At 40.6% G+C, this 21576-nt stretch overlaps 1 protein-coding gene across 15 annotated transcripts in view; it reads left to right on the forward strand.

Moving 5' to 3' along the window:
* The window catches only part of CARMIL1 (capping protein regulator and myosin 1 linker 1), a 342528-nt gene extending 324735 nt beyond the window's left edge, over window positions 1-17793 (forward strand). For 4 of the 15 annotated variants that reach the window (XM_063707376.1, XM_063707377.1, XM_063707385.1 and 1 more), the window contains 5 exons: window positions 2072-2153; window positions 3321-3533; window positions 7326-7457; window positions 10012-10161; window positions 16718-17793. In XM_063707376.1, the coding sequence (XP_063563446.1) occupies window positions 2072-2153; window positions 3321-3533; window positions 7326-7457; window positions 10012-10161; window positions 16718-16854 (714 nt within the window). In that variant the 3' untranslated portion in view covers window positions 16855-17793. The remainder of the gene's footprint in view (window positions 1-2071; window positions 2154-3320; window positions 3534-7325; window positions 7458-10011; window positions 10162-16717) is intronic. The other 11 variants (XM_063707383.1, XM_063707386.1, XM_063707381.1 and 8 more) reach the window with 5 other exon arrangements.
* Window positions 17794-21576: the final 3783 nt, after the last annotated feature.

Raw genomic sequence — 21576 nt, forward strand, 5'->3', positions numbered from 1 at the left:
CAATTAGCATCAATGATCAATATACTGTTGATAAAATATATGATGTCTTCACCCTCCTATAAGTAATTCTCTTTGCGTTGCTGGCATTTGAGATATATATATATATATATGTTTAAAGAAAAAGAACTGTAAGTATGAAGATATGACACTTTTCATTTATTGACAAAAGAGAGAAATAAGCAGTGAATACTTAGAGTTCATATATTTTCCTCTGGGGCCTCCAAGTCATCTGTCCACACACAAAGGCAATGGGCATTATATTATTTTATCCTTATTCCCCACAGTCACTTTGGGATTTATAAATAACTTTAAAAATCTGGGAGGGAAAAGAAAACAACTCCCAGGATTGCTTTAGAGATGCAGGCAAATGGGGTGCCCCGGGTACAGAATTTAAGGAGGTCCTCACTTTCAGGTGCCTGCCATGCACTTGGAGGAACCTGAAAGGGAAGGATGTGAAAGGGGACTTCATGGATGGTCCCCAGCCCTGTCCTGCAGACACTTGTCCTGGGCACAGAGGGCTGGCATGGGACTTCCTTTTTAGGGGATCACTTTTCCATAGTGATGCCAAATAGTGTGCTTGTTTTAGCTGCAGTGCTTGTATACACATTTCCTCCTGGAGACCTGTTCAGCACCTTGCATTCATGACAGTGGAACTTTTGTCATCTTCCTGAGAAATTCCTCAGCCTTCCTGCCACTTGGGTGCTTCCTTCTGATAGAGCCGGCACTCCTGGGGAGTGTGTGACTGGGGTAGATTGATGAATTCAGGGAGTGAGGCTTATCTCACCTGCATTTCAAATAATCCTTCCTGTATCATCAGACACAGTTTAAAGTTAGGAATTGGCTGCAGAGCTTTTTAGGTTTGTCAGAAGCATGAGATGAGCAGGAACCAGCAGTCTGAAGGTCAGACTGCCTTGGGAATCATCATGCCTGCTGGTCTACTGGTCCACAATGTTTTTGCTTGTTAGACAGGCAGTAGATGTAGACCATCTTTGTCAATATAATTCTTAGATATTATGAAGTAAACACCAGACTTTGCTTTGTATATCTTTTTTTTGTATCTAAATGCCTCAGTCTAGTGTAGACTTTCTAAACTTTCTACTCCTACCCCAAGACAGTGGCATTTTAGTTTCCCCATCATCACCATCACTAATTCCTCCCACCTGCAGATTTTTAAAAAATTTATTCGGTCCTGTTCATCTGTATTTACCTCCTAAATAATAGATCTGTGTCCTGTGGTTCTACCTCAAAGCAAGGAAGACCCTGCCTATTTCAGGACCCCTTTCACCTATATTATCATTGAGGTTGGAAAGGTTTCTGCTGCTTTGAAAATTATATATATATATATTTTAATAGATAAGGTCTCACTCTGTCACCCAGGCTGGAGTGCGTTGGCACGCTTATAGTTCACTGCAGCTTTGAACTCCTGGGGTTGGTCAGGTGATCCTCCTGCCTCAGCCTCCTGAGTAGCTGGGACTTCAGATGCATGCCGTCACGCCTGACTAATTTTTCTATTTTTTGCAGAGATGGGGGCGTCTCACTATGTTGCCTAGGCTGGTCTCAAACTCGTGACCTCAAACAATTCTCCCATCTCAGTTTCCCAAAGTGCTGAGATAGATTACAGGCATGAGCCACTGCACCCAGCTAAAACTAGATTTTTGGAAACCAAACCTAGAGCAGATTCTGTACATTTCTAGCATGCAAGGGCCCTCATCACATAAAGCATCAGGGGCTGCAGAGCCTGCATAGGTGTTCAACAAGAAAAACAGTAAAGGTCACCAAGCCCACTGACTTTCCCTGGCCCCATGCACCTCTCACCTGTGAGGAGCCTTCCGAGGAACCAAACCGGCCACACTTTGGACCCCAGAGTCCTGACCGTAAACACAGAATAGAATGTGTTTCTCACAGTTTTGTCCCAGCCAGAGAGCCTGTGGAGACAGGTCAGGCACAGTCACCATAACAGCAGCTGAGTTAAAGAGCCCTTCTTTGCTGTCATTTATTATCTGCATTGTTTTTTCACTTTTGCATTAAACAAATGTGCACTTTTTGGTGGGATGGTGCTTGAATTTTTTAGAAGCTTGGGAATGATGCCGTATCCCAGGATTCTTCCAGCCCAGCTTTGAGCAGCGTAGAACGGTCGGATGGAGGTGGGGCAGGTAAGTCAGGCCATTGCCATCACCCCCTTAGGAAAAGCGCTTACCTTCTGATTGCAGAGTCACATGATTGACAGAAGAAAAATTTAAACAGGGAGGCAAGAACTGATCTCTTTGTTGTGTGTTCTCAGCTATCATCTGAAAGACCATATCCCTTCACCTGCCTTATCTTCCCCTGGGGCACATCCTGCCCCACTGTAGCATTGTGCCTGGACAGGGCACTTTTTGATTTCCCAAAGGGAGGAAATTCTGACTGTTTTTTCATTGCAAACTCCTCAGCTTTGAGCATTTTGGAAAAGTTGGGGGTGGGGGCAGCGTACAGGATCATGGCTGATGTATTTAAGAATAAGCCATGCATGACATATGGAAGATAGGTGGCTGTCTTGTTTGGTATGAACAATGTGCTTCGCTTGCAGCTTGAATATGCATGAAATCCAATATCCCTTGTCCCTCTGACTTCTTAGGTATAATAAAATAAGAAAATACCTTAGATGAAAACTGGAGAGTAATGTGTTAACTGCGTGATAGAATCCTCACTTTGCTATTTGAGAGTCTTATGCATAGCTACAGTATCTTGGTGCAGTAAGAGTTGGATGATAAATCACATTTTATGGGCTTATTTTTGCCAGTTGTCTTGTTAAATTAAGGCAGCAGTATGGATGGAGGTGGGGGATGAGATGACATTTCTGGAGCTGTTCTCACTAAACATGAGATTGCAGCTGTCAGCATCACCCTCCTCACTCAGAACCTGCAGCCAGAGCCCTAACTGCTTATTGTCCAGAACCAAGGCACTTACATTTGGTTATACCTGTACCTTGTGCCAGATCTGAGAAAGACCCGAATATTTCAAGTGCATGAAGAACCACTGTTTTCCTTGTATGTGATTACGGCACTGTACACTATTCAATGTAAAAGCTTGTCATCGCTGGAATAGTCAGGGGTGATCAGAAAAGAACCAAAAAGTTTATTGCTTTTCTACAAAGAACGTCACTCTTCCTCCAGCATGTTTTGATTTTAAAACATGCTAGAACAGCATATTCTTAAAATACTCTTAAAACATCCATGATGAGAAACGATGGCAAATGATTACAGCAGTTTGTACCAGACTTCTAGCTTCAAGTTATTGGCTTCTTTGACCTTTGATTTTTAAAGTGGCCCTTTTCATCTTAGTGCCTAAACTGCACCCAGGTCTTCCAGAGAACCGCTTTGGTTTGGGAACACCAGAAAAGAATACCAAAGCAGAACCCAAAGCGGAAGCAGGCTCCAGGTCTCGGAGCTCATCCAGCACACCTACGAGCCCGAAGCCCCTCCTGCAGTCCCCCAAACCCAGTCTGGCAGCACGGCCCGTCATCCCGCAGAAACCAAGAACCGCCTCACGGCCTGGTAAGAGTTTTGCAGTTAGGGAGTTGCATTGTGACCAGGTGGCTTCCCAGAGCCAGCTGGATCAGACTCTGCAGGTGGTTTCAGGGGCAGCTGGTGAGTGAGGTACAGCGGCTTCTGCAGGAGGGGATCACAAGAAACCTATGCAAAGTTGTGAAAGTGATGAGAGCTGAGGGATTCTTTTATTTAATGCAGAGGCCCACCATGTGTGAGAGTTGGGGACTCTGAGACTGTCCTTGCTTTCAGGGGTACAGGTTAGTTTGTAGGCAAGACAGGGAAATCAGTCTTTTGTCATGTTGACCCATCTGTAGTGCTCGGCTTGGCTTTCTAATATTTGTCTCCAGGGTGTTCAGACATTTTGAAAAGCAGCAGTTTAAGGAGGAAGGCTACAAATGGGAAAAGCACAAGCTCTTTGGTTTTTATGCCATATTCTATGATATAACAAGGGTTTAGAACAAGACTTGGCAAACAATGGGCCTGTTTTTGTGAATAGTTTTAGTGGACACAGCCATACTATTTTTGTGTTGGTGTCATCTGTGGCTGTGGCTGCGCTACAGTGGCAGAGTGGTATACTTGCAACAGGGCCATATGGTCTGCAAAGTATAAAATATTTACTCTTGGGCCCTTTACAAAAAAGTTTGCTATTAGTTTAGAAAATCTAATGATAGAAGAAACTTAAAAATATTAGAAATGGATTGGTCTTCACCTTATTCTCTCCTGCACAAAATAAGGCTGGATGTGGTAGTGCACACCTGTAGTCCCTGCTACTTGGGAGGCTGAGGTGGGAGGATAACTTGAGCCTAGGAATTTAGGCTGTGATCACACTGTGACCACACCACTGCACTCCAGCCTGAGTGACAAGACCCTATCACCCTATCTCAAAAAACCAAAACAAACAAACAAACAAAAAAAAAAACACTCAAAAAAACACCACACACACACACATTAGGTTTTTTTTTTTTAATTTAACTTACCATTATAAGAATTTTCAAACATATACAAAAGTAGGATAGGTAATATATGAAAGTTACATCAATTCTTCACCTCTTCCCCTTGTTCTCCCACAAAAATTAGTCAAACAGGGATAAAAATAGATAGTCAGATCATCATCATGGCTAATCTTTGAGCACTTAGCTGTGTCCTTGGCACTATAGTAAGTGCTTTTTGATGAACTCTCAATATCCTCGTCACTGCTCCATTTTACGGATGAGGAGTATGAGGCACAGAGATACTGAGTTTGCCAACTCACGCAGCTGGTGTGTCTGTGTAGCCACCAGATGTTCTGACTCCACCAACTGTCGAGGTAACTGTTTCTATTGACCTCTCCCCCATGGACATGTATATTGTAAAGTAGGATGCACAGCTCATCCTAATAATTTATCAATGTGCAGATGGTTTGGGTAGAATGAGCAAAAAGGTAGAATCCTGTGTGTCCAAACTTCTTCCACTTGTGGTTCTTTCCCATGTTCCGTCACGTATTTTTTTTTCATTTCCCGAGTGGCCAGCTTGGATGGTCCCTGGTCTTCATAGCCCATTGGTCCCTTGAGAAAACCAATGAACTGTCTCCAAAGAGAAGCCACAAAGAAAGTGGTGGACTGACTTTACCTCAAGGAACTAAGCCTTGAAACAAACCCCTTAGGACTTCCTAATTCTACTCAAACTTTTTCCCAAACCGAAGTTTATGATGGGGAACACAAAAAATTTCTTGGTCCATACACAATGTCTTCATGTAGAAGGAGTGGAGAGAATGGAGGCAAAGAAAATGGAAAAAATTTTTCATAGAAAGCAAAGCAAATAAGTACTCAAAAGGAGGCTTGCTCCTAACATTGTCATCAGCTGGGTGTGTCTCTACTCTGCAATAAAGAAACGTTCTTATAAAATGAATCTAGTTTGTAGAGTAACCTAGTTTGTAGAGGACAGTAGGCCCCTCTTATCCAAGGTTTTGCTTTTTACAGTCTCAGTTATTCATGGTGCAGCTATTTCGAGAGAGAGAAAAACAGAGAGAGACCACATTCAGATAACTTTTATTATAGTATATTGTTATAATTATTCTATTATTGGGTTTTAGTGTTAATCTCTTACTGTGCCTAATTTATACATTAAGCTTTATTATAGGTGTGTGTGTGTAGGAAAAAACACAGCTTATGTAGGGTTCAGTACTATCCCAGTTTCAGGCATCCACTGGAGGTCTTGGATTGTATCCCATGTGGATAAAGGGGGACCACTCTCCAGTTTCTAATGCTGAATATAAAACTAGCTGAATTCCCAATATTCTGTTGCAAGAAGTTTTATTTTGTTTATTTACTAAATGTGTTATTTCATAGCACTTAGTATATCAAGAATTATGTTAATAAACCTATGTTTTTATAGAGCTTGGGAATTCAGCAGGCATTTTCAAATACACCATCTCATTTCCTCTCCGCCACAGCTCTGACAGATGGTGAAGGTGGATAGTGTTATCTTCACATGTCTTATCACATCCCTGCTTATTTTGGTTAAGCAAGTAGGCGACTGGAAGTTTAAGACTGAAGAGAACGTGGCTGTAGATTGTCTTCTACATGCACAGACACTCACACACCAACTTAAGAACCACCTTGCTGATAACAGCAAAGGAAGAAGAATGATCCAGTAGTCAGGGGTGTCCAGTCTTTTGGCTTCCCTGGGCCACAGTGGAAGAAGAATTGTCTTGGGACATACACAAAATATGCTGACACTAACAATAGCTGATTACTTTCGTTTTTTTTTAAAAGCAAAATAATCTTGTAATGTTTTAAGAAAGTTTACAAGTTTGTGTTGGGCTGCATTCAAATCCATCCTGGGCTGCATGCTTGTCCAATCCTGTGGGCCATGGGTTGGACAAGCTTGTGGTAGATTCTTTCAATTAGGGTGAAACAGCCCTGGTTTTTGAATTAAGAGACTAGAATTGGCCAGGCGCGGTGGCTCACACCTGTAATCCCAACACTTTGGGAGGCTGAGGCAGGTGGACCACAAGGTCAGGAGATCGAGACCATCCTGGCTAACACAGTGAAACCCCGTCTCTACTAAAAATACAAAAAATTAGCCTGGCATGGTGGCACATGCCTGTAATCCCAGCTACTTGGGAGGCTGAGGCAGGAGAATCGCTTGGACCCAGGAGGCGGAGGTTGCAGTGAGCTGGGATCGCACCACTGCACTCCAGCCTGGGCAACAGAGCAAGACTCCATCTCAAAAAAAAAAAAAAAAAAAAAGAGAGAGACTAGAATTCTAGTCCTAGCTATTTGGTCATCTTTTTCGTTTTTAATCTCTTCATTTGTCCAGTGCCCAACGTCTTTTCTGGTTCTAAAAGACCATGATTCCAAATTATTGTTAGTGACCTACATATATGCATGCATGCATGCATACACATACACACATATGTATAGTGACTATTGTACTGGGTTTGACAACAGGTAAAGGCAGTGTCTTATAAATATTACATATTTTATGAAAACCAAACAGCCTTTGTGTTTAAGTCAGAAGGAACATATGGTTCACATACGGTCTAATTTTCCAATAGCTGTGCATTGAAATTCTTGATCTACAGGATAGATTCATATTTGTGCAGATATTAACTTTTTATGAGTATTCATTGTTTTTCCCTTTTGTTTGTGGATGTTACTTCACTGAGCAAAAACACAAAACTAATTTTTGGCCAGAAAAATTCTATGATGCTTTATGTTTTTAAATGACTTATTTTTATATATAGATTTACCAAGCTTTATGTTCTTGGAATCCAGTTTGTGGAACAGTTTGATTCACGTGTTTGTGTCTCCTTAGATGACATTCCAGACTCTCCATCTAGCCCGAAAGTTGCCCTTCTTCCACCTGTCCTGAAAAAAGTTCCTTCAGACAAAGAGAGAGATGGCCAGAGTAGCCCCCAGCCCAGCCCCAGGACATTTTCACAGGAAGGTAAGGATTGTAAGGATTTCTTTTCTCTGGGTTAGCTCTCCCCAAGGAGGGACATTTCAAAATAAAGGAACTCATCCTGGACTTTACTAATATCTTAGAGTTTGTTAAAGTCAACATTGCTTGGGTTAAATTTTTGGAAATGGAGTAGTTTCTTAGTTCAGAAACTTGATTCAGCATGATTGATGACACTGGATCTTAATGACATATGAAAAAAGCAGCTGAGACACAAAGGTCTAACTTATTTGCAAGAGTAATTTCTAGATGCTTCTGAACTGACTTCCAGCATGTTAGGAGCTCCTTAAACATGATTTTATGACGTATTTGGGGCTACCTATAGATTTCTGAGTCCTGTTATTTTCAACGAAATCTTTTCCTAGTCGTGGCAAATCAGTACTGCTATAGTTGAGGAGCAGCACCCCTGGGCCTGAGCCACCTTGCAGCTCACTGTGCTCGCTCAGTCACAAGGTCAGATGTTCCTTACTCTCAGAAGTGTGGTGCAGACATGGACATTCTCAGGGCGACCCTGCACCAGTTTGCTCCTTCTAATTTGCTGAGGTAGAAGCACAGCAAGCTAATCCTGTGACTAGAATGCTTTCTTCCCAAATCAGACTGAGCTGTTACCAGTTATTATCAAAGGTGAGGCATGGTTGTGGCTTCAGCACCCATGCCATTTCTTTTAAATGTGTGATTGACTTTGGGGTTCTGTCCTATGTAATGTACAGTGTAAATGCCATCTCTGAGCCCCACCTATGAGGAAATTCTGGAGCCACACAAGTCATCTACACCCAGAAGGCTCTCGTTGTGGTTGGAGTTGCTGTGTTTTATTTTAGATTTTTTTAATGCTTTAGAACCTTTGATCTCTCTGTCTCTGTTCTCTTCCTACATTGGCCTATTTTCTTTTATTGATAATAGTATTGGGTTGAAGTTAATAGAAAGTGTTACTGAGTACTGTCTTTGTGGCTTGGAAATCTAATAAAAACAATAACACTGCCTGCTTTCTTATCTCCATCCTACAGATTTATTTGTTGGGTAGAAGCTTCACTCACTTATTTGCTATAAATAAAAGATGGTTGGGTTGACACCAAAGCTGCTAAACCACTTCTGTCAAATAGAGAAACTAAAGCTTTTGAAAAGTAGCTGGTATCTATAGTCATTTTACATGAGGTAAATGAATACAGGGTTCAGCATTATAACTGAAGCCTTTGGAAGACTTGGTGTAAAAGGAAGGACCTTTGGTGATGCCATCTCAGAGAGACTTGAGCCTGCAGGTATTCTCTGACAGTCCAGTTCTCACCACCAAGTGCCTCTCCCATTCCTACCCTAATTTTCCATCCTTTCTGCAACTGCTGACTTTACATCTTTACTTTTAAGGAAGTGTTGAAAATGCCCGAAAGAGTTCAGCTGGAGAGAAAAAGAAAAGTGAGGAAGGGATGGTAGTGCTAAGTAGGAATGTTCATCTATCTTGTCTGAAGCAATTGAAATATTGAAGGATTTACAAAAATAGAAGAAAAAAGATCAGAAGGTTGAATACAAAAATCATTGTTTTAACATTTCTGGAAAGTGGTGTTTTCTAGATGCCTATAGATTATCAAAACAAGGCCTAGAGTAACCCACCAGCCTCATAAGTACAAATATAGATCATGGAGCCTCTCTGGTTAGCAAAATCGGGGAGATACTGGATACCACTGCAGGCTCTTAGCTGCCGTGAAAAAGTTGAGTGTTCCTTCCCCAGGAAGTTAGAAATAGAATGTGTTCCTCCTTAAATGTTTCAGAGCTTTAGGGGTATATGTTTGATTCCCTTCCTCATCCTTCTCCCTCCCCAAGTAGCAAATCTTAGGAATGGCTCATGCTCCCTTCTTTCCAGTCAGACAGTAGGGATGGCTGAGCTGTGGAGACCATGACTTTCCCATCTGGGATCCAGAATAAGTTAATCATAGACATCATCCTGATGTTATCACTTGATATTGAAATTGGACTGAAAATGTACATGAAGTCTGGGAACAGTCTGTAAATGTCTGAGGTGGTAAGATTTTGACTTTATCAGCTTGTCCGCTAAGGTTGCCCAGAAATGGCAGCCACTTGTGAGTTCTATCTTTTTCTTTATAAACTGTCCATATTGTGCTCATTCTGTTTTCTTATCTATTATTCATGCTGATTACTTCATTTCCCTGTTCTTTGCCTCCCTTTGGACTAGCATGCCCAACTAATTTCTGAAACAGGTAAATTGCTATGATTCTTCTGGATTATTCCATAGTGAATGTGATTTTCATTAATCCATCGTGGAATCAAAATGGTAATACTGGAGCCTTTTTGTTAATACTTTTTTGGGGCAGACTCGCAGCTCACCTCATTTTGCACGACATTTCCATAATGTTGGCTGTTGAATTCTGTAGATAATGATGCATATCTGCCCAGGACCGACACTGTAGGTTCCTTGAATCCTAAGTGGGGTGGGTAAGCTGATATTTAATTTTTAATATTTTTAAATATTAATGTCAACACATTGATGTATGTGCTAATAATATAAAGGGTAAAATAAATCCCTTTTCCTCAGTAGTGCAAAGAGGAGATTATTACAAAAGACATTCAGATCATGACAGTGGCAAGCCTTCCAGTAGAGGGAAAAGATCTTCAAAACTGTACTCCACCATTGCAGAAGAGGAAGTGAATGCAATTGGGCACAGGAAGTCACAGCCAACAAATGGTTAGAGCCTTCGATTATCATCCCTCACTGACCCGAAGCTTATGAACTGGCACTAACAAAAACAAACTGTAATTGAGTAAATTCTATCGTGGGACTGGGTCAGGGATTAGTCATACAAGAGAGGTTTTTGGTTTTGTTTTTTTCTAAATCTCAACAGGATGGTCCTTTTATTTGGGGCAAAAAAAATATTGACTTAAAAATCTAAAATTAGAAATTCTTATGAGGAAGATCAAGTTACTTTGGTGACTTGTCCTTTTAAATTTTTGTGATCATGCAAGTTTATTTTTATAATTAGGGCTAGGCTTCCTATTCTCTTCCTTTATATCTTTACTCTCCTGTTAGGTTTCAACTGTGGTTGGATCAGAGATTCTTAGAATGACAGAGTTTATATCCTTAGAGAATATTGGCCTAATATCTTACACTCTTTCAGGAAAGGATCAATAAAAAGTCACTGACTCAATGCAGACGTTGGATCATGCACATGATCTTTCACCCTTTATCATTTTATCACCCTTTAGTAAGAAAGAAAAAGTACCATTTAACTTGTCAACCATCAGGAACAATTTATTCCACTTTTTAGGAGTTACTCTCTGACTTCTGTCTTTCATTTGGCCCTGTAGTAAATTCTGTAATGTTCTGTTCAGGTGAGAACAATCCCAAGAGACAAAAAGGAGACAGATTTCAAATCAGCTCTGCCCTCCAATGGGAAATTGAAGGACAAGTATTGCTGACTCAGAGAAAAAAATGTCTTTTTTGTGCCTAAAGTACTCATCTCTTCCCTGGTTAATATATTAACTTTTTATAAACATGACTTCAAAAATCCGTTAAAGGAAATCTTAGTATCTGTAAGGAATATAACATATTCTGATACGTGAGATTTCTTTAAAGGACTTCTGCTCTTGGAATGAGGCTCTTTTCTTCCTGTTAAACCATATCAGGGGTTAATAGATGCATGTATTTAGGCTCCCAGGGATCAGGTGTGGCCCAGCATTCAGGCTGTAACACCATGCTCTTCACTGCCTCCCAAGAAAGCATTTCAGAATACAAGTTAATGGGAGCGACCTTATTATAGGGATACCTTCTCTTTATTGCAAAGGGATAAGCCATTCTTGAATTTTCACACTTTACTATTGATAATAAACTTCTTATGATACACTTCACAGCTTAACAGCCCAATGAGTTATGATACCTGAAGTGGGAACTGTTCTCTTTGAGAATTTTCTTTGATATAGGTTTTAAAACAAAAAAGCATCTACCAACTGCCTGCCAGGGACAACGTTTGGAGCCTGACTTCTCAGCCAGTGCCGTGGGCTGAGCCACATGTGCTCACTTGCCTGGGGTTCCGGCATATACTAGCTAGGTAGCAGGGTGGGTTAAAGACACCTCTCAGAGCATAAAGCCAAAGTCTACAGGACACACAAGGTTAAAACATTGTTTGGGCTGGGTAGCTCCTGCCCTGGAGAAAGCCAATTAAGTTGACCCTTTACTTTTATAGAATATCCTATGTAGTGGATTTGTTTATAGACACATAGTTACAATAACTCCTCTCTACAAGAAAGTTTCTCTCATATGGCCAAGAAAATCTCTATCTTCAGTCCTAGAAAAGTTACATAAATGAACACCTAGGACATTTATTTTCTGACAAGTTATTTTTGAGAATTTGTTAGGCCAGAATCTCTGTCTCTATATTGCCCCTTTTGTTAAGCATACCTAAGGTTGCATAGACGTTTCTGGTTTCTGGGGCTTTACATTTGAACTATTCTTTTCATTCATTTATATCACTTGATTATTAACAAAGCATCATTAATGCAATGTTCCTTCTTCAAGAGGCCACTAAAAACACTTTATACAACACAGAAAGAGACGCTCCCTGCTACCTGCCGCCCAGTGCCTATTGATCATCCAGTGAGGCTTTGCGTTAGAGTAAAAAGAGGATAAACACAGAGATAACCCAAATTATAGAAGAGCAAGAAGAGATTCTATATCTGTCTCAGATTTGTTCATGACCTCTTTAGCTTAAAATTCTCATTGTGAGGAGCTGGTCAAATTTTGATGGAACTAAATAGGACCATCTTGTATTTACTTTTCTGCTTTGATTTCTTGAAATAATGACAGGCATTAGGAAGTAATTTTTACAGGATCTTCAATTAAAGTGATTTTATGCATAATATTTTAATTTTGTTTTGTTAGTGCCGATTCCTAGCACTTGACTGTCTTCACCTTTGAGAACTGCGTAGCAGTCTGCTTTCTGAATAGTTCCTGGTTAAAAAAATAACATTTAGCAGATCAATTCTATTAAATAATTGCTTATACTTTCTTTTAAGTCTTTTAAGAGCAGCTTTGTTTACACTAAAACAGCCTTATTTTCCTAAAGTATGTATTCATGAAACAAACAGAGGCTATTGTTCTCAAATATTGTTCTCAAAGCATGCTGCATATTTTTATCACGAATATTATGTTTTGTGTGGCTACTATATTGATTTGACAGGTAAAATGGTTAATTTCTTTTACTAGAAATATTTGTAAGCACATTTTTTTCATTTCATATTATTTCCTCTCTACATTTAATTATAAGTTGTGATGTTTTTGTAAGAGTATATCCTATTTTCTTGAAGAGAATAGCTGATTTTGGCTTTGAATGGCTCCTGTTTGTACAGGGCATCTAAGATTCCTTTTATATATCACTTGCCTCTTCCATAATCCAAGCTACAGCCAATAAATACTTGGCTGTGACTTGCAGTCTGTAAGCCAGTGCTCTGCTCTACTTTTTCCACCAGATTCAAGTTCTGCTTCCCCTAAGTGAGTTCTTGAAGATAAATTTAACGGTTGGCATGTTGGGCTCTTGCTAGAAAGTATAAAAAATCAGGGCCAACTACTGAATACTATTTTAAGGTCATCATAGTGTTTTTCTCCTGGAAAATATGGATGTCAGTGGAGCTTACAACGGAGAAAATACCAAATTTTCATATGATTCTCTAATTCTGCATTTATATGCATATTTCAGAAGCTTTAAAATTATCACATATATGCAATGTCAAATCATCTTCAAGAATGACAGATTTCACGTTCGAGCCTCTCTGTACCAATTATTGCCACTATAGACAGGATGTGTATATACATGGATTGTTTGTGTTGAATAAATTACCTGTTCATTTACTTGAGTATCTTCCATTAACTTTAGTAGTATGTAAAATAGTGATAAATATGTAAATAGACACACGCATAGAGATGCTCCAGCACTCTTAACAAATACTTGCATTGAAGAAGTGTTTGTGAAACAATTGGGTTTTTTTCATCCTGTATAAAAGCAAGCATTAACTCAAGCTGCCTAAGAGGAGGTCTGTCTGAATTTGTAAAAAGTCTAAATCTTATAAATATTTTAAAAATAAATTCTAGCCAGGCACAGTGGTTCACATTTGTAATCCCAGCACTTTGGGAGGCTGAGTCTGGAGGATCACTTGAGGCCAGGAATTTGAGACCAGCCTGGGCAACAAATGGGACTCTGTCTATACAAAAATAAAAATAAAAAATTAGCTGGGTGTGGTGAGGAGGTGCACCTGTAGTGTCCACTACTCTGGAAGCTGAGACAGGAGGATCACTTGAGCCCAGGAGTTTGAGGCTACAGTGAGCTATGACTGCGCCACTGAATTCCAGCCTGGACAACAGAGTGAGACTCAGTATCCATAAATGAATAAATGCTTGCATGCATACATACACACATACATACATACATACATTCTGGAGTTTTAAGTTTCAAACAGACATAATTCTGTTTAGACCGTCTTTTAATAGAAGCCTGACTAAACCTACTTCAATATAGTCGTAGTCAACATCTTAATTACATGCGGTCAAATAGATGTTCCCTTAAGGGCTGGAAAACAAATGACAAAGAACGTTCGTCCTACAAAGTTGTTCACATTAGGGATCTGGACTAATAAGGGTGGAGACTAGAAGAACAAATGCTTTGACCTTCAAACTCATCACGTTAATTGCATAACTTTAGGTCCTTGATCTCGCTATGCCTTAGTTTTCCTGTTCTTGAATGGTGCTTACCTACTATACTAAGAACATGTCAGCCTGGTACTAGTCTCATTATCACATGCACATTCACAATTGGTAGAGTTTAATCAATGGAGGTGAATATATTTAGAATGAATTTCTAAATAAAGTCGCCACCATAGTGAAATTCTTTGACAGCCCTCTTGAAATAATATATTATTTTTCCTCCTACAACCCCTGAGTCCTGGAGAATTTGGAAGCCTGGTGTCAGTGACTCAAAAGAATCAACATTTAGGTGGAGACTGAAGGACAACCTACTTTTTGCAGGAAGATTTCTATGTTGGATTTCTTTGAATTTTAATCATGCCTGTTGTAATGACCCTGGTCTATAGGGTTATCTCAGTTTTTTATCTGTGACATAAACATTTTTGGTTTCTTGAATTTCTCCATTTTTAGAAAGTACTCTTATGTCATATCATACAACATGAGTTAGACCCAAGATTGCCAGGAAACAAAAATATTGGGAAGAATGAAAAGTTTGATTATCCTTTAAATCTAAGAATTAGAACAAATATATTTGCTCTGAAGACAAATGAGCAGTGTATTATATTTGTTTCTTCCCTTGAACCTGTAGTGTATTTTTGAGTCATTTAATATAGAGGAACAACTTATTTTGGTTTTAAAACGATGAAAAATATTTTCTAGCAGATACCACAAGAAGTGCTCTAGTTTGAGGTTGGGTTTATTGTAAAATGTTTTCAGGATGAAGATAATATAAGTCTTCCCTACTTTCTTTTGTTCTTAGTAATTAAAGGATTCTTTGTCTATTAGTATCAAGTTGGTTTTGTGATAAAGAGCAAAATATTTATCGACATTTATTCACCTTCATTCTCTAAACCTGGCTTACTGACGGTTGTGAAAGGACCAAACAAGTGCATTTAATTTTTTTACCCAACACAAACTTAAAAATAGAAATTGCACTTCAGTTTGGGTGACAGAGCAAGACCCTGTTTCTAAAAAGAAAAAATAATAGAAATCAATGATAATATTTGTTTGTTGCTTTCTTCCCCCAGTTTGAGAATTTGCCTGAATCTGTTGGACAAAAAGAAGTCACAATTTAAGAAATTATCTACTTTTATTATCAGATTTGAAAGGTTTTTTTCCTTTCAGAGTTTTGAGTTATTTCAATTTAATGTCATTAACTAAAGATTTAAATTTTTATTGTCTAAATACCAGCATCTGGCTCTAATACCAGTATTGGCAGGAGAAGTACTCTATTAGGTTTGCATTTTGACTATTAAGTTTAATGAGCTTTCACTTCCTGAAACGCTCTTCAGTGAGTTCAACATTTTAGTAGCCAGCAAGATGAGGTTTTTTTTTTTTTTAGCAGAATGCAAAAATCAAGTGATTAGAAGCATCAAATGAATCCTATAGCTTTTAAAGGATTGATGTAGTGTGTTCCTGGTTAGATCATTGGAACTTCCGAGTGATGAGGTAGCTGTACTCTTCCTTCAGGCTGGCACAAAGTGTGTGGGTTTAGTATTTTTAGCTCAAGAGCTGTCTATACAATAGACAAGATGAATAGTATTTTATAAGCCTTAATAGCTATGCTGGAGTACAGCATCCGAACCTTTTCCCAAGGTATCATAGCAGTGAAGCCATGTTCTAGTTGGAAAGAACATAGGCTTTGGAGAGACAGATCTAGTTTAAGTCCTGGTTTCGAGTTTTACAAAACCTGCCTTACAGAAGGTAATTGTGAGGAATAGCGATAATAAAACAGAGAGTGCCTAACACATGACAGAGGCTCTGTTCCAGTAATGATTCTCCTATCGCTGCTTTATAAAGCCTCAGTGGATTCTTCATATTTATGTGTAATCAGAGCAGGCAACAATAATGGTAATTCTTTTACCTGGAGGGTGATTCCAAAATGGTTGAATGTGTCATAGGCAGTATTTAATGCTTTTTCACTAGACTTTAAAGTATTTATTTCCTAGAGGGTGAAACTGAGGTTTTCTGAGTCACAGAAAGGTCTGACAAAGATTCCTGAGGCCTTTGCTGATATCCTGTCCCACAAGCAGGAATGACAAGCCCCAAATCATCTGCAGAAGGCATCGAATGGGACATCTGTCCACCCAGCATCTCCTCAAAGCTCTGTCTGCCCTGTTCTCTGTGCTGTGTGAGGGGGCAGCTACGACTGAGGAGGTCACCTGGAGCAGAACCGCTTCAAAGCCCTCCTCCCTCCTGGCATCTCCTTCCACTTCCCCACCATCCTTTCCTCGGGGGTCCTAACCTCAGATTCTTGCCCACATCTATGAGAGGTTCACCCTGTCATAGACTGTGTTTTTGTGTGTGTTTTCTCATGTTGTTTCTGCTTTGTTGGTTTGTTTTACATTTCTGTCTAGAGTCTAAACATAATAGCAAGTTTGTTTCTGAGAAAGTTCACCCTGGCCCCCTCCCCTCCCCCAAACCTTCGAGGCTACTGCATCTCAGCCCATTATCAGTCAGGCCACTGGTATTACTTTGCCAATAAACTGTGCGACTTCCCTTTTTATTTCAGTTTCAAGGAGAAGCTGGGGCCAGCAGGCCCAGGAGTATCAAGAACAAAAGCAACGGTCCTCCAGTAAAGATGGCCATCAAGGCAGCAAATCTAATGACTCCGGGGAAGAAGCAGAAAAAGAGTTTATTTTTGTGTAAAGGTCACCCACGCAGAAGTCTTCCTGTGCAGGGTGCTTTGGTAGCCATCAGAGAGGAACCAAGGGCAACATCTTTTCTTCCCAGGCGTTCTTCTCTGGGTGCTTTATTCTCTTCTTTTTCTTTATTTCTCCCCCACCCCCATCCCCTGCCTTTTTTTTTTTTTTTTTTTTGCATAGAAACAGATCCATTTCTTGGTAATCAAAGCACATTTGTTTGGTCTTCCTCCAACCCTTTGCATTTGATTTCTAAACATTCCTTCATATGCCTTTAATGAAAGCCAGCAATTATCCCATGGGCCCTACTTGAATTTATCTGAGGCAGCTACAGATTGCCCTGCAAGATGAGTTTTTGGAGATAAATGAAATAACTGGACACACACTCACACAAGTAACACCACAGCAGACCTCGGAGTACTGCTGAGTGTACCTGTGTCAAATCCACACAGGACTCAATATAGCAATTTATTCTTGATGTATGCAATTGCACATTGTAATTATATTAACAGAGCACACTAATAATTTGTATAGATTATATATATTAGATCTTGGGTATGGTTTTTACCTTCTCCCATGGGGAACTTCTTCCTTCCTGATGTGGAATTGTACATTTAAAGCTTGGTCGGTGACCTTTGCATACCATCAACGAACACAGCTAAGAACAGAGTGAGAGAGGCCCACGGCTGATTTTACCATGTGCCCAGATTAATGTATATAGTTGATTGGAATGAGGTTTTATGAATATTCATGTTTTTGAAGGCCTTTAATTTCTGTCTGCATATTAGCTTTTAATGTGTGATTTTAAGAGAGAATACTTTGACACCTGTAAAAATCAAAATACTACTCTTTATAAGACATTTCACAAATATTCACTTACATTACAGGCTGGAAGTATTTTATTCATATGTATATTTATACCAATAAAATGATTTTACAAGTGGAATTTGGGCCTTCTCCAGTTACATTTTTAGTTTGGACTGGCTCAGGGTGGTGAACTTTGGTTTTGTTTCCAAAATCCAAAATAATCAATGTTCTCAGATAAGCAATCTGGGAACCATTACCTTCGAAATAAAGATAATGTACTAATGCCACTGCCTGTTTTCACCATTGGGAAAAATGATAAAATTTACCAGAAGAATATAGAATTAGGAGTTTGATCCACCTCCCATTACCATGCATAAGGGTCATATGAAGGGTGCAAGTGTGAGCAAAGAAGTATGATTTGAAGCGTTGCAAGCAGTGGTTATCTATTGGAAAGAAGAATGATAGAAGGTGGGGTTGGCATGACATGACTATTTCCCTCATCATCTTCCACTAGCCATCTCCCCAGCTCAGGTGTCTGGCATATGCGTAAGTGCCCATAATGTAGACCAGATGGTTTGCTGCCTTTGCGTGACTTCATGAGGGCAGAAAGACAGAAGATTGCTTCCTCCAGCTGTAGGTCTGCTGTCATAAATGCTGATGGGAATAAACACCTCTTATGGCTGTCAAACTGGGAGAAGCATCAGAAGACAAAAGATGGGCATGGTACCTCCATGAGCTAACAGGCTATGAGGAAACAGACCCATAACCCAACCCAAAACAATACAGTGTGATGGAACCATACTCATGACAAACAGTGGTGTGGAAAGGGGGTTAGGTCTACCTGTGCTGCTCAGGAACCTCAGAGGAGGCAATGTTTGTGCAGGGCCTTGAAGTCACACCTTCATAAGTACAGGAACAGTGTCTGATTCCTAGCTGTACCCCCTGTAAATGTGTGATGTGGCCCATATTCAACCATAGAGAATAGTGGGAAGATATAGAAAGTGCTCACAGAGCAATCAAGTTCACATTCACTTAGAATGCTATGTGGTAAAAGGCACACGTGCTGCTGGTTAGGACCTCTCTCTGGGTTTCAGCATAAGAACTATCCTCAAAGAGACAGTCGAGAGAAGCCCAGATAGTGAATAGCCTTGGTGCTTTATTATGGAGTTGGATCCTGATGCTATGGAGTAGGAGCCATTGCATTTTTTAAAGCAATAATGTAATCAGAGCTAAGATTATAAAGATAAACCCTATAGACTAGAGGCAGGCATCCAGTAAAGTGGCTGAGCAAGGATTCTTCATTTTCCCTCTCCTTGTAGTGGTCAAGAGGTCCACTCAGATGCTCCTTCAAGAGAACTTCAAGAGAACTTGGCTATGGGGAGCGTGTGGGGGCCGACCATGGCTAACAGCTTCCAGCTGCCACACCTTCAGACCCTCTACAGTGGTCTTGCTGTGGCTAGGCCACCCCCACTCTCCCTGCCAACCACCGAGGACGGCTGGTACACTAGAGCTGCCCAACACAGGACTCTACTGAGCAACTTTTGCTCTAGGGCCCTCCTCTGGCCTGGCCAAGGCTTTCTGAGAGCTACACAAAAGCTCTTCCTACCCACATCTCCTTTCCTCCTTCCCAATCTTCTTTTACAGGTGATCAACCTGAATATGATCTGAAGGCACTCCCTGCTACTGCTCCCTCCACTTTTATGCTTCACAGCCATTTCCCCCAATAAATAAATATTCTGCGGTCTTATCCCATCTGGGCACATGCTTCTTGGAGAACCTGAACTGACACACTTCTCCATATTCTGTCACCATCAATCAAGAATACATGCACTTTTGGAGGCCAAGGTGGGTGGATGAACTTTGAGGTAGGGAGTTTGAGACCAGCCTGGCCAACATGGTGAAACCCCACCTCTACTAAAAATACAAAAATTAGCCGGGCTTGGTGGTGGGTGCCTATAATCCCAGCTACTGAGGAGGCTGAGGAAGGAGACTCACTTGAACCTGAGAGGCGGAGGTTGCAGTGAGCTGAGATCACACCACTGCACGCCAGCCTGGATGACAAAGACTCCGTCTTAAAACAAAAAAGCACACACATGGAAAGGCAGCTTTACCATGTACATCTGCTGAGCTGGTGGCTGGCAGATCTTTTCTCAAAATGTGTGGGCTTTTGTGTTTGTTTTGTGAATATATTAGAATTTGTGATATGTCCCTAAAAGAAAGATGCCCTTAAGGCAGAGGGGACTAACTGACTTCTCGAGGTCCTTTGGGATTTTGACACAACAGACACCACCTTGATTCCTGTTACCCTTGTAAAGTGCCAGTAGAAGTGAAGAGAACCATGCTTGCATCCGGGAACCCAGTGAAGCTAAGTGCTGGAGCAGCATTGGAGCCCATCAGGAGTTGTGGGTCCCAGAGAGCCCACTCGGACCAGCCAGATGGCGGTGGGGGGTGCCGCTCATGGAGCAAGGGTTGAAGCCTCCCAGAAAACCCCTAGAATACTAAACCACACATATTCCTTTTTCTGTTTGTGCCATGCACAAGGCCTAAATTAAGAATGAGAAGGATATACTCAGCAGGGGCCAAATAATCTAGGGATTGTTTGGTCACTTATTTTGGGGATGCATTCATTGTGCAGCTTTGGAACAGGCTGACTTTCCAATTTTATTTTTCTTTAACATTGGTCAGTGTGGGTCTACTAGCACAGGCCATTGGCCAGCAATTGATCAGGCATGTGTCAAGTGTTGGAGAGAACTCAACTGCAATTAAAAATTGGCAACTAAAAATCCCAGAAGAGGATAATGGACAGGTGGTTCAATTAGGAAGGGGCAAACAGCTTGCAGTGGGTAAGACATTCTCATGACTTTGACCCTGCCCTGTGTTGGCTCATTTCCCCAGGTGATCCAGTTCCTTTTGTTGACTATTCACTTTAACACTCCATTTGCAAAACAGCATTCCCAGAGAAAACAGTTTTTTCAACTGAAGGGAAAACAGAATACTTTTTTTTTGCAGAGAAGAAATAAACGGATTGCAACAGGAAATCTCAGTAGGCAGGACAGCCCTGATTTTCAACTGAGACGTTACACCTGTTCTCAGTCCCAAGCATGAAAATCCTAAATTGAGGTGGCCTTGAAAAGATATTTCTGTTTATCACTTTTTTACTTGCTAGATTGAAAGCACTGCCCCAATGTGGCCCTGCAGTAGAAACGATGTGGCCTTTATTCATTCTCAGTCTCTGTTTTATGTTTTCCCTCAGGGCAAGAACATGAACCAATGCCTTCAATAGCTGTAGTGATGCTGGCCTTCATTTCTACTCCTTTAAAAGGTGCTAAGAAAACAGTAGAGGTTTCCTAGATGCTCACTATTGTCACTGCCATGTTTAGGGTCCTGCTTTTCCTAAATTATTCCAAATAGAACCCTACCTTCCTAAATTCTTTAGCCCAGTACCCCACCTGTTGGCCAAACTGCTAAAAACCAGAGCAAGGAGGCAAAGTAGGGAACACAAAGAACAATGGAAGGAGGATAATTTTTTCTCTCCCTCTTTCTTGTGTTTTGATTTTTTGTTTGTCTCTCCTGAGGTTTGACTGAATGAGGCAAAACTGTAACTAAATGCCACACTTTGAGGCAGCCTGATCTCTCTTTCCCTCTGATGGTATAGGCTGGGCAAACTGTCTGCTTAATGAGCCACGTCAATTAAACATCTCAGCCTTCTGTGACTCTTGGCTCACACACACCACACATCACAAAGCTGAGAGTAGGAGAAGGCTCCGTTCACTGAAATGGGCCATAATTTAATCTGCTGGTGCTATAGTTAAGGTGAGTTAAGAGCTATGCAGTGTTTGCATCACATGCAGACATAGGAGAATGGGGGAATTCAGCTTCTGTGCAAATGGTTATCATTGGCCCAAAGCCAAGGTAGTCTGCC

This window comes from Gorilla gorilla, chromosome 5, assembly GCF_029281585.2.
Source record: "Gorilla gorilla gorilla isolate KB3781 chromosome 5, NHGRI_mGorGor1-v2.1_pri, whole genome shotgun sequence".
Taxonomy (NCBI): domain Eukaryota; kingdom Metazoa; phylum Chordata; class Mammalia; order Primates; family Hominidae; genus Gorilla; species Gorilla gorilla.